Source organism: Cnephaeus nilssonii (assembly GCF_951640355.1).
Source record: "Cnephaeus nilssonii genome assembly, chromosome: 11".
In the NCBI taxonomy this organism is placed as follows: Eukaryota; Metazoa; Chordata; class Mammalia; order Chiroptera; family Vespertilionidae; genus Cnephaeus; species Cnephaeus nilssonii.
In genome coordinates this window covers 28685269-28698112 of record NC_137082.1, presented here as the reverse complement: position 1 = coordinate 28698112, position 12844 = coordinate 28685269, and the positions used below count along the sequence as shown (strand labels likewise).

The 12844-nt window shown below is 40.4% G+C and overlaps 1 protein-coding gene across 2 annotated transcripts in view; it reads right to left on the bottom strand.

The window, feature by feature from the left end:
* Nucleotides 1–12299, bottom strand: part of GPCPD1 (glycerophosphocholine phosphodiesterase 1) — a 64660-nt gene extending 52361 nt beyond the window's left edge. The window contains exons 1-3 of one of the 2 annotated variants that reach the window (XM_079784522.1): nucleotides 12115–12299; nucleotides 5617–5693; nucleotides 2819–2915 (exon numbers count right to left, since the gene is read on the bottom strand). In XM_079784522.1, the coding sequence (XP_079640648.1) occupies nucleotides 2819–2915; nucleotides 5617–5665 (146 nt within the window). In that variant the 5' untranslated portion in view covers nucleotides 5666–5693; nucleotides 12115–12299. Of the gene's footprint in view, nucleotides 1–2818; nucleotides 2916–5616; nucleotides 5694–12114 lie in introns of those variants that run through there. The other variant, XM_079784523.1, reaches the window with a different exon arrangement.
* Nucleotides 12300–12844: the final 545 nt, after the last annotated feature.

The window sequence follows — 12844 nt, the reverse complement described above, 5'->3', positions numbered from 1 at the left end:
TTCCTAAGAAATATACACAGCCAGCTGTCACCCACAGTCTTAGCTTCAGCTATCAGAATAATATGGTAGTTTAAAAATACATATACCCTGAGTTTTTCCTGGGAGACTCTGCTTTCATAGATCTGGAGTAGAGCTTGAGCATATGGAATTTGATAAAATCTCATAGAGCACTGGATATATGACTGGTTGAGAATCACTGCTCTAAAGCAAGGATAGCAAATTACTTTTCCCTGATAGGCTCAGAATCATTTTCAACACAGGACTCCAAGCAAACTCTACCAACTATTAAGGTGAAGTTTATTTCCCATCTCTGCTACCAAAAAAAAAAAAGGGGGGGGGGGGAGAGGGGGTGGCGGCAAATTTCCAGTACTATTTCATCCATAAAACAGTAAGCTAGAGTGTATAAAACTAGCCCCAGATGTGCACACTAGCACTGGTGGGAAGCTTTGAAAAATATACTGTGGCCCCTCTCTAATATTATTTCTCAATATCCAGGAATAAGGTCTAGGGAAATATATATCTTTTTAAAGAATAGTTTATTGATTTTTAGAGAGGAAGAAAAAGGGAGAGACAGAGACATTAATGTGAGAGTAAAACATCGATTGGCTACCTCCTGCATGCTCCCTACCAGGGATAGAGCCCAAGACACAGACATGTGCCCTAAGCAGGAATCAATCTGGCAACCTTTTGGTGCACGGGACGATAGCCAACCAACTGAGCCACACTGGCCAGGATTAGGCAGGTGTATTTTTTAAAAGCCCTCAGAAGTTATTTTAATGTGTACCCCTGGTTAACAACCACTAAATAAAGAAAAGAGATGGAAAGCAAAGCAATTAAGTCTTTTTCACTCTAGTTCTCCAAGCAAATGTAGCAAAGTTAAAAATGAACTAGCACTGCTCAGTGAGGGCAAGAATGAACATAACATGATGAATTTAAAAATAGACCAGGCAAGAGGGGCAGTGAGAAGGTTTAGTGCACCTGCCTGATTTTGAATTGCCCTCAAACCCTTCCCCAAAATCTACAAGGAGAACAAGTAAAGTCAAAGTGACTCACGTTTTCTGCATTGTTAGGAAACAATACCAAGACCTTCAAATTAACTGTATGTAGAGAAAAAAACCCCAACAGAGCTCTTGTCACCACAAGCCTGTAGGTATGAAGAGGCTTAAGAGACTCTGTGAAAAAGGGGTACAGAACACTTAGATGCGAAGGCCACCTTTACAAGAAGATATAATTTTGTATTATCTACTTCATTTCTGCTTGTGAAGCTCTGTTTATCTGCTATATATGAATCAATATATTTCAGTGTATGCCAACAACGTGAAAAATGGCTGGTCTCATAAGTTAAGTTGTTAGGTGTTACCTCACTTTATTCACATCACTTTGATGAGGCTGGATGAAATGGACTTAAGATAGGTGACGGGGAAGCTCAAAAGTTCAGAGCAGAGGGGTATTTTAGGAACAGTTCAGAAAAATACAGGTTTCACTTCATAGAACTGGCTGATCCGAAAAATCAAGGAAAAAATAGCCACTTGAAAGGACTCAACATCCCATTCCTCTGTGATTCCAATATCATTTCTCAATGGAACTTTACTTGTGGCTAAGAAAATGTGTATGTACCCCTATTACTAGGCTCAGAATTAGAATGACAAATAGGGACAAGGATGTTCTATATATTTTTTATGTTTTTCTTTTCCTTAGCGTACATTAAGGTATTGTTTTATTTTCCTTTGCTTTGCCATCAGTGCTTCTCAAGCCATCTACTTCGAAGGCCCAGTTTTTGTTTGCTCGTTTGTTTTACTCAACCTGTCCTGCAACAGTGCCCATTCAACAAGGTGTGTCCATGGTGACATGCATGGATGCCCTAGCATGTCAAACTGCTATAAACATTTCCAAATGCTTGCTCTCAATGTGTATATTTCTCACATCATCCACTGATTTAAAAAAAAAAAAAAGGTTTTTGTCTAGCACTAGTCCACAGGCCCCATTTGCTCCATAGGAAAACAGAATTTGAGCTTCATAATCACCAAATTTGGTATTTCTCCCTAGGGGTATTGCATGTATTTATATACTATTTAGAATCTCATCTCTCCTTACCACCCCCCAACCCCCCAACACACACACACACACACACACAACTCATAACATTTCCAAACATTCCCAAGTAGAGAAGCACCACCTTTGTTGACATTCACTGATTCTATTCTAACCCCTTTACTGAGTAAATGAGGTAACCGAGGCCTAGAGATATTAGATGTGCCCAAGACCACAGTTAACTGCAGAACTGAAACCGACACACAGATCTACCTTTCCCAGCCCAAGGCACCAATACACCCATGCTAAGTTTAGTGCTGTATTTAATGTTCATAGTGAACTCATTTCATTACATTAGCTAAACTATCTAAACAAGTATGTGTTCCATTCTGTTACTTTTAGTTAATACTATACACATCTGAAAAATTACTTTAGAGCAAAAATTAAATCTTTTATCAAGAATATGTACTGAGAAACCAAAAGATGCTGCCTAAAAGTTAAAAAAGAAAAGAAATAGCAATATAAGTCTATTATTTAGAAATGTGGTGGAATCAGAAAAACCAACCAAGAGTTGAAAATGGTTGAGAGGTAGAAACTGAGGAACATAAACTTTTTCCTCACAGCAAACTTTGTAAAGCTATTTCACTTTTTATCATCTACGTACATGTGATAACTGTGATAAAAATTAAAATTAAAAGAAGAAAAACATACCAAGCCATCTTAGATGGCCCCCAATTTATAATCTGAATATTGCAATTATTCTGTAACCTGACATTTCGATGCTTACCTTTCACCTGTCTCGTTCTCTGGAAGGAGAGCCACAGCATTTTGAGGATTCCAGTTTCCCAAAGCATCACAGCTTCCACATATAGCAAAAACTTCTCCTAAAGAAACAGAACACCAGTTACAGTGGCATAAATAGAAAAGTTTCCACTTTTAGTTTTAAAGATCAGTCAGTTGCATTAGTTCGACCGGATGCAGAGTACCCTTTAGCAAAGATGGAGGACCTTCACTGGAAACGTGGGTTTAGATTCAGGTATTACACAAGCATCTGCGTTATTAACTTGACCCACCTTTACATACCCAAAGCCAGAGAAAAGAGGGATGTGGAAGAATGAACTTTCCTTCATTTGTTCAACTATTTGTTGAGCCAATAAAAAGCACCAAGATGACTAAGTAATCAAACCATAGTTCCTGCCCTCTAGGCAGCTTCCAATTTAAAGGGGCAATCGCTAAATGCAGACAAGTATTCTAAAGAAATAATAATTTATATTTCCTGAAATTCAAACAGTAGCTATTAACAAGTTAAAGATCAAGAAAATTATCTATGAGACAGAAGCAATGTAACAACAATAAATACCCTAAAAAAAAAAAAAGACATTGAAAAACCTAATACACCTTATAAAAATAATGACTTGCATCAGAACACTTCTCATCAATAGACAAACCAACATATAATTATCTATATTTGCTAAATTTCACTTATTTAGCAAAAGTCTGCAAGGCGGATGTGGCTCAGTGGCTGTGCATCGACCTATGAACCAGGAGGTCACAGTTTGATTCCCCATCAGGGCACATGCCTAGATTTCAGGCTCTGTCCCCAGTAGGGGGCATGAAGGAGGCAGTTGATCAATAATTCTCTCATCATTGATATATCTATCTCTCTCCCTCTCCCTTTCTCTCTGAAATCCATAAAAAATCCTATCTAATAATAGAGTAACATGTAAATTACCATCACTCCGCTACGCCCATGATTGGGAGGCTGGGGGGCGGGACTCGGGGTGGCCTATCCGGCCATTGAGAGGCACGGATCCGCTGCCACTGAGGGGGGCTACCCTGCTGTTGAGAGGCGCAGGGGGCGGGACTCCCGCCCCCTGTGCCTCTCAACGGCCAGATCCGCGGCCGCTGAGGGGGCCTGCCGCGGACACCCAACTGCGCCTCTCAACGGCAGGGTAGCCAGATGTCCGCGGCAGCCCCCCTCAGCGGCCGTTGAGAGGCACAGGGGGCGGGAGTCCCGTCCCCTGCGCCTCTCAACAGCAGGGTAGCCCCGCTCAGCGGCCGCGGACCATCAAAAGTGTGGGAGCTGGGTGCCTGTCTGCTCCGGCACCAGCGATCGAAAGTGAAAGTGTGGGAGCTGGGTGCCTGTCCGCTCAGGTACCAGGCCTTTCAGAAGCCTTCAGGGCGACGGAGGCTTCTGAAAGGCCTGGTGCACCAGTGGACAGGCACCAAGCTCCCCCGTGATCGAAAGCGAAAGCGTGTAGGGGACCCTACATGTGCATGATTCCATCATGCACTGGGCCTCTAGTATATATATATTTTAAAAAGTCTACCACCTTTCTGGATATAAACACACGGAAGTCTTAATTAACTTATATCAACACTTTTTGAATTAATATAATTAAAATTCATAAAGAAAAATATAATGAACTGAACCCAAATGATGAAGGTCAAGACAAATTCCTCCACATTCTGATAGTAACTCGGTTTCTAGCTTTAGGCACTACTCTGGAAAAACTAGAATTACAGTTGGTTTAACCACCTGCATGAGCATTTTGTAAGGTTGGGCTATAAAACTTAACTAAAATTATAGGTATGAGAGTCATTCAGGAGTTTTCAGAGTTCTAAATACACCTGTGTAAAGCACAGAGTGAGTACAAAGATTACATGTCAAATATTTGAAATACTTAAATCCTCTAAAGTAACCAGATTTCTTATAATAAATTTAGGTTATCATACCTTCCCTGATTTTTATTTTTTAAAGGATAAATAGGGACCTTAATCTAGTTGAAAGTATGGGAGATTACAGTAAAGAGAGGTAAGTGGGGCACAACACAGATCTAGAGGAAATATTTTGAGAAAATCCCAATGGTTCTAGAGAAGAAATGCAACAGATTTGAGGAACTGGCTAGTATAGCCAGAGTATATTAAACAAGGAGGTATATAATCCCGGTACAATACTGTTTTGACATGCTATCTTACATAAATATTATTTCACACTGCTTAAGTAGACAGCAAAAAAATACAATGAAGCTAAAAATAAAAATTTATAAATTGGGAACAAAGTTATCTTACCCAAGTATTTTTTCCAATTTCTTGCACTAGCAAAATTTCCCTTGTTTTTATGCTATTTAAAAATCATAGCCCGCCGAAACCGGTTTGGCTCAGTGGATAGAGCGTCGGCCTGCGGACTCAAGGGTCCCAGGTTCGATTCCGGTCAAGGGCATGTACCTTGGTTGCGGGCACATCCCCAGTAGGGGGTGTGCAGGAGGCAGCTGATCGATGTTACTCTCTCATCAATGTTTCTAACTCTCTATCCCTCTCTCTTCCTCTCTGTAAAAAATCAATAAAATATATTTTAAAAAATAATAATAAAATAAAAATCATAGCCCGATTATCTTTGTCATATGCAAAATTAAATAAAATCACAGCTTTCTTTGAAAATATGAGTTTTTTTGTTTGTTTTTCCCTGCATTTACTATGCTCCAAGCACATTTCTGGTATCAGACAAGCCATAAAGATATTTTCATTTAACAACAACTCCATATTTAAGATAAACCAGATAAGAAAAATGCTCATTTACAATACCTGGAAACAGAGTTCCTCTTATTTCAAAGGTAACCTGAGAAGGTGTCATTCTGATGGATTTATTTGAGGATGTCGGGCTAGGAAGAAAAAGAGAAGATGTCATTTATAATATATGAAAATATTAGCTCTAGAGAGCTATACAAAAACAAAAATGAATCTTAACTTGTGAGCAAAAGACTTCACAGACTTTATATAGAGACTGAATTACTTTGGAAATACCTAGCAAGTTTTAGGGACTGTAATGTTACAGACCCGTTCTATAAGAATATATGGACCATAAAAATTGCAAAGCAAATGTGACCTTTCCCTCTCCCCCCCACCCCATTTTTTTTTTTAAGGATGCAGATTCTCTTGTCACATACTTTCTCTTCTGATAAGCAGCTGTTCTAAACTCAACCTATCTTTCCTGGCCAGGCCCATGTTATGGTGGAAGGAAAAAACGATAGAGAAAAATAGAGGCTCAAGAGAGGATTTGTACCTTAACAGGGAGATTTTAACTTTAGTAACAAGAAAACAACCAAAAAACAAAATATCACCCACTGAAACAAACTAGTCATGTTCTGCAACAAGTTTGAGAATGTGCTTCTTAGTAACTAATGAATGAGAAACAACCAAACACCTCCCGCTACAAGTCACTCTTCAGATTTTCTCTTTATTATCCTTAGGACCATCAAGTACAGTTCTGCAGACTTAAATTTAGAGTATCAACTTTGCAATTTCTGCAGACTTAAATTTAGAGTATCAACTTTGCAATTTATTACCAAACCCTGTATTTGATCATATATATATATATATATATATATATATATATATATATATATATATGATCAAATATGTGTGTGTGTGTGTGTGTATATATATATATATATATATATATATATATATGCCTTTCTTTCTAAAGTTTGAACTTCATTCATAACCCTAATTCTCCTACCAGTATTTTGGCTTCTAAATCTGGAAATTCTTGGAATCACTTTGATTATTTACAGAAATCTAAACCCCTAAGCCTTTGATGTCTTTAATCACTTACCCACATTTTTTTCTCTCTGAATTTTCACTTCTTTGCTATTTCCCCCAGCCAAATCAATGTTTACCATCCTCTAATTTAAGTACCTGAGGAAATAGGTTTCTTTTTAAATATATAATGTCAATTCTCAAGAAGGTTATAGAATTTAAATATAGAAAGAACATGCCTTGGCCGGGTGGCTCAGTTGGTTGGAGTGTTGTCCCATACACTACAAGATTGCAGGTTCGATTCCCAGTCAGATCATATACCTAAGTCATAAAGAACTTTTCTTTTCTTTTCTTTTCTTTAAATATATTTTATTGATTTTTTACAGAGAGGAAGAGAGAGGGATAGAGTGTTAGAAACATCGATGAGAGAGAAACATCGATCAGCTGCCTCTTGCACACCCCCCACTGGGGATGTGCCCGCAACCAAGGTACATGCCCTTGACCGGAATCGAACCCGGGACCCTTGAGTCCGCAGGCCGACGCTCTATCCACTGAGCCAAACCGGTTTCGGCCTAAGTCATAAAGAACTTTTCATAGTCATTCATTCTTCTATTTCCCCTTTGTTTTCCCTTGGCTCCCTGTGAACACAAGCACTACTCTGCAATAGTCATTTAATAAATACTGCTACCACACTTCTAAGACAAGGCAGTGTGATATAGATCTATAGTAGTGATTCTTACTGGAGGCATTTTTTTTTAATTTTTATGAAGTGAATATACAGCTTATTTTTAAATTTTTCAATTACAGCCAACATTCAGTATTATAGTCATTTCAGGTGTATAGTCTAGTGGTTAGACATTAATATAACTTATGAAGTAATCCCTCTGATTGATAAGTCTAGTACCTGCCTGTCACCATATATAGTTATCACAATTGACTACATTCCCTATGCTGTCCCTGTGACTGTTTTGTGACTACCAATTTGTACTTAATCTCTTCACTTTTTTCATCACCCCCCAATTCCCCTCTCACCTGGCAACTATCAATCTGCTCTCACTTGTAGGCAATTTTGCCCTCCAAATGTCAAGAGACATTTATGGTTACCACAATCAACCTGGGGAGATGTTCCTGGCATCTAGTGGGTAGAGGCCAGTAGAGCTGCTAAACACCATAGAATGCACACCGAACAGCTCTCCACACATAACTGTCCAACTCCAAATATCAACAAGGCTGAAATTGAGAAACCTGATCTCTAATTTGTATCCACAGGGGGCAGCTATGGGGATCAAGAGGGGAGGCTCACCCTGGCTGTATGGCTTAAGTTTGTTGGAACAATGTCCTAAAGTAGCAGGATTGCAGGTTCGATCTCCAGTCAGGGCACATATAAGAATCAACCAATGAATGCTATATAAATAAGTGGAATAACAAACGCATCTCTCTCTCTTAAAAAAATCAATAAATAAATTTTCAAAAAAAATTTTTTAAAGAGTCCAGGCTCAATGTTAGCTATAAACTATATATCATCCCATTTACATAAATCATAAAATGTAAATGTTGAATATATATAAACAGGACCATCAGTCAATGTGGTTTCATGTTATACTTGTATAAAGACTTCCCTATTTAGCAACTTGACCACTTCATTTAGAAAACCCAAGACTCTGCACTGGAGAAAAATCTGTCCTTGATCAAAATAGTTTCTAAAATATCTAATCTACTTTCTTTTTTTGTTGTTGTTGTTAATCTTTACCTGAGGATATTTCCAGTGATTTTTTTATTTTATTTTTTAGAGAGAGTGGGAGAGAGAAGGAAAGACAGAGAGAAACATCGATGTGAGAGAAACACATCAACTGGTTGCCTCCTGCGCACTCCCAGGGCCCTAATCTACTAGTACTTTCTAAGAGTAAACATGATCTATTTAAAGCACATACATCCAGTTCTAGCACTGCTGAAGAATATCCTCAATCTAAAAATACCTTGATTGTTAACCCCTTCAAATAACCTATTATTATCCAAAATCTTAAGTTCTCTTTTGCCCTAGCTGGTTTGGCTCAGTGGAGAGAGAGTATCAGCCTGCGGACTGAAGGGCCCCTGGTTCAATTCGGGTCAAGAGCAAATGCTAGGGTTGTGAGCTCAATCCCCAGTAGGGGGCGTGCAGGAGGCAGCCAATCAATGGTTCTCTCATCATTGATGTTACTATCTCTCTCTCCCTCTCCTTTCCTCTCTGAAATCAAGAAAATATATTTAAAAACATATATATTAAAAAGTTCTCTTTTAACATGACATCTGATATGAATCTGAGTATATAACACTGAGTACAAATATTTCCTTTTCTAATTAATAAAATGGCTTATTGAAGCACTGCAATCTTCCATTTAAATTTATATCAAAAAGAAACCTTAAGGCTAGCAAAAAAGCTCAAATTTTATGTTATTGAATTAATTTTGAGACATAACAAAAGCTCCATTATCCAGCAAAACTGAATAAACAACCTCAATCTCAATCAATAACATACTTTCACCCAGTGTTTACTACCACAGTTCTTAACTAAGAAGAGTCTTGTCCACATGATTATAGTACACAGTTATTCAAAATTGATCAACTAATAGGTGAATACTATTTTAACCAATTTTAGGGAAATCAGATGTAATTATTCCCATGCATTAAATTTAACAACTGATACAAAATTATCTCTAAATTTCTACTGCATTAAATGAGAAAATTATCTAAATTTAATTTAATAAAAGGGAAATCAATTGGTCATTAAAATTGAGTCTCTTATTCTTAAGGTTGTTTGTAAGAGTGACTATAGTAACTTGGCTGGACACAGCTGCAGTAAATGTACTATAAAAGCACAAAGATAATGCCACAAAACTTCCCCAAATGTCAACAAAGCATCATCTTCCACTTATATTGCCAAAAGTTTAATTTCCACCCCATCTCCCCCAGTAATACCATACCAATAAAAGCCGGGAGAACTGCTGCTACAGCAGTTTACTTGATCGTGGACAGAAGCCAAAATTCTGGTGCAGGATTGAAGCACCCAAGCACCAGCTATCACGAAAACAGTGGTGACTAAGTAAAATACTGTTCTGTGGTGAAAACACAAAATTTACACACCCAATAACACTTCCTCTTCATCAAAAACAAAACAAAACAAAAAGAAACAAAAACCTTGAACAGGGGAGGTCTTCCAAATATACATAAAATAAGATGAAAAATGCTACATACATGAGCTGACTATGTATGTAATTTTATATATCATTTAATCAACTCACCTATCATTCTTTTATAGACTGTGCTTCCTGACAAGGTTTTGGTTTTTAAATATAACCTCCATTTCGTGCTTTTAGATAAATATTAAACAGCATTCTTACCTGAGATTTTGAGTAGCATTTAACACTACTTTAATATTTTTTAAAGACTCAAGCAACTAGCAAAATGACATTGCAACTTACATTTTAAAATATTTCTGAGTTTACACTACCTAGCAAAATAAATGTTACTCTCTTCTTTTAGTCAAAGAAACTATTCCAATATGTGACCTTACTAGTTTATCAGCTTAGGGGACAAAAAGGAGATTTAAGCAAACCAAGGTATAAGAACATTTTAACTTAGAGCTAAATTAAAGACATATCTTTTAGCTAAAACATGTTTCTCTGGCCAAAAAGAACATCTCTCACTGTTTTTCCTTTCCCCCAGTTTTTTTTGTTTTTTTTCAAAGAAAAAGCTGTTTCCGATTCTCTTTGCTCTTTCCTAGACACCAACAGCTTTGGGTATCATAACTGGCTGTCAGAAAGGACTATATGAAATGCCTACATTTTCCTGAGTTAATTCCTATTCATTCGGTGGAGGACCATTATGATCCCACTACTCTGACCACAGGATACTTTGAGTCAATGTTTTAGTAAAATGTATGCAGACATGAAGAGATTTTTATTAAGAAAGGATTTCTGGATTTCATTAAGCCAAGTTAATTCCTTAATCACTTTCTAAACAACGCAGTAAAGTCTTTCCAAACGTTTTCCTTTTTATATATATTTCATATATTTTTCCTGGTTAAGTTATAAACAAAGATTTGATTCATCAATCTGCTTTTTGTACATAAAATTTTACTCACTTTGCCACTGTGAGATTTATTTTGTGGCCATTAATTCTTTGAGTCCAACTTTTCTAAGTCTTATTTTGTCTAGAATACTGGTTCGCCCTAGTTCTTTTTTAAATTAACTTAAAAAAATTTTTTTTAGAGAGAGAAAGAATCAAACATCAATTTGTTGTCCCACTTATTTATGCCTTTATTGGTTGCTTCTTGAATGTGTCCTGACTGGGGATCACGTGTAACCAACTGAGCTACCCGGCCTAGGGCTCTCCAAATCAAAAACAGATAGGACCTTGTGCAGTTTTACCTGTTTATATTGCGTTATTTGTAGCCAGCACATTAGGAGTTGGAAAAAGTACTGATAACTTGTGTTTACTTTTTAGCTAAGTCACAACTGTCAGAAATGTAGCAAGATGGAGAAACATGAAGGGGGGGAGGAGTAGAGGGTAGGAGCTGGGGAGGAAAATGGGGGCCGTGAAAGACGAGTATAAAGAAGACATCATTAAAAAAAAAAAAAAAGGAAGAAAAAAAAAAACCCCAACATCATCAGGTCCAAACATCCTGCCTGATGCCATCAGTTCCCCTATGTTGGTGCTACATCAGACTCAACAGCTGCCTCAAGGTGAAAGAATTCTCTCCAAGTCATGACTGAATTCAGGGCGGACTTCCTTTGGATCGGGGCAGTGGGGTAGCAGGAGGGGCTGACGAGGCACCGAATGGATGAAGGCTTTCTCCCAGATCTCACCAAGGCAAAAACTGAAGAGCGTTGGAGAAAGCAGAGCTTTGGCGAGAAAGAGCTGCTGTCTCAAAACGGCAGCGAGGGCACTGCAGTCTACCTATTCCTGGAACCTTTTCCTAGGAGAGAGGAAGGCACTCTGGTTTCTTGGAATAACTGGCGTATCCAAGCATGGCCCAGACCTCGTGGTGAGGCAATTTCAGAAAATGAGCGGTTGTCCAAACACCGTGACTTCGGGGTCGAAGAAGAGAGAGCGGTGGTGGTGGGCAGGGACCCGCGGTGGGTGAGGGCACTGCAGCGGCATTTTGGTGTCTTCGTGCCTTAACTTGGTCCTGCGTCTGCTCCCGGGGGTCCTATGCTCTCTGCATTCCGGTTCATCGAAAAAGACTTCACAATTTTTTTTCCAGAGAGGAACTAAGCGCTAGGCAGACAGCCCAGCGGAAACGTGGCAGCAAACAATAAAAGTCGAATAAAGATGCTGCCCACCGACTTACCGAAGGGAACGTCCAGGCCGGTGCTTCCCCGGCAGGCAGTGCCCGGCCCGGGCTGGGGGACACAGCCCACCCCTCGACCCCGCCGCCGGTCCCGGCGCCCCCCCACCGCCCCGCCGTGTCCCCGGGCCGGGCCGCCCTGACAGCTCGGCTGCCACGTGAGTGCCCGCCCAGGCCCCCCGCACCGAGCTCCCGGCCCACCCGGCTGCCCGTCTCACCTGCCGGGTCCGCGTCCGCGGGTCCCCGCCGCCGCTGCCGCCGCGCCCGAGAGCGAGTGCCGCGGGCCGAGCTGCCGGGCTCCGGGCGTCCGCGCCTCGCCAGCGCTCCCCAAGGTGGCCCGCGGCGTCGCCCGGCTGCAGAAAGCGGCTGCGCTCAAACCGGTTTCAGCTGCTCCAGACCAAACCGCCAGGCCACCCCGCGGGGCGGAGCCGGACGGACGGCGGGGCGGGGCCTTGCGTCACGCCCGGCGCCCTCCCGGCCAATCGGCGGCCGCGCGGGGTGGGGCGGGCTTTGGGTTCCTGGAAAGGAGTGGCGTCAGCGGCAGGGGTGGCCGGGCATCCCCCGGGCTCCCGCGGTCCGTGTTTTCGACCCGGAGCCGCAAGGCGCAGCGACACAGAGGAGACCTCGCCCTTGACCATAGACGGGTTCCTGGGTCCCAGAGCCTATGTAAGACCACCAAGTGTGCAGACTGGAGATGTACATCTGAACTGCATTTTTTCCCCGTTCGAAGGTGAGGAAAATTAGCAGGCCAGATGTTTTCTGGAAATTTTCTCTTGCAAAACAAGCACATTTGGACCACATTTTAAAGTTGAAAGCGAGGATTAGGTGACTTAAGGCAGCTGAGAATTTATATCTTTGGCAAAGCAAAGTATGGTGTAAAGCCAGCGGCATCATTTGGGAGCGGTCAAAACTGCAGTCTCAGGACCATCACAGACCTGCCCAATCAAA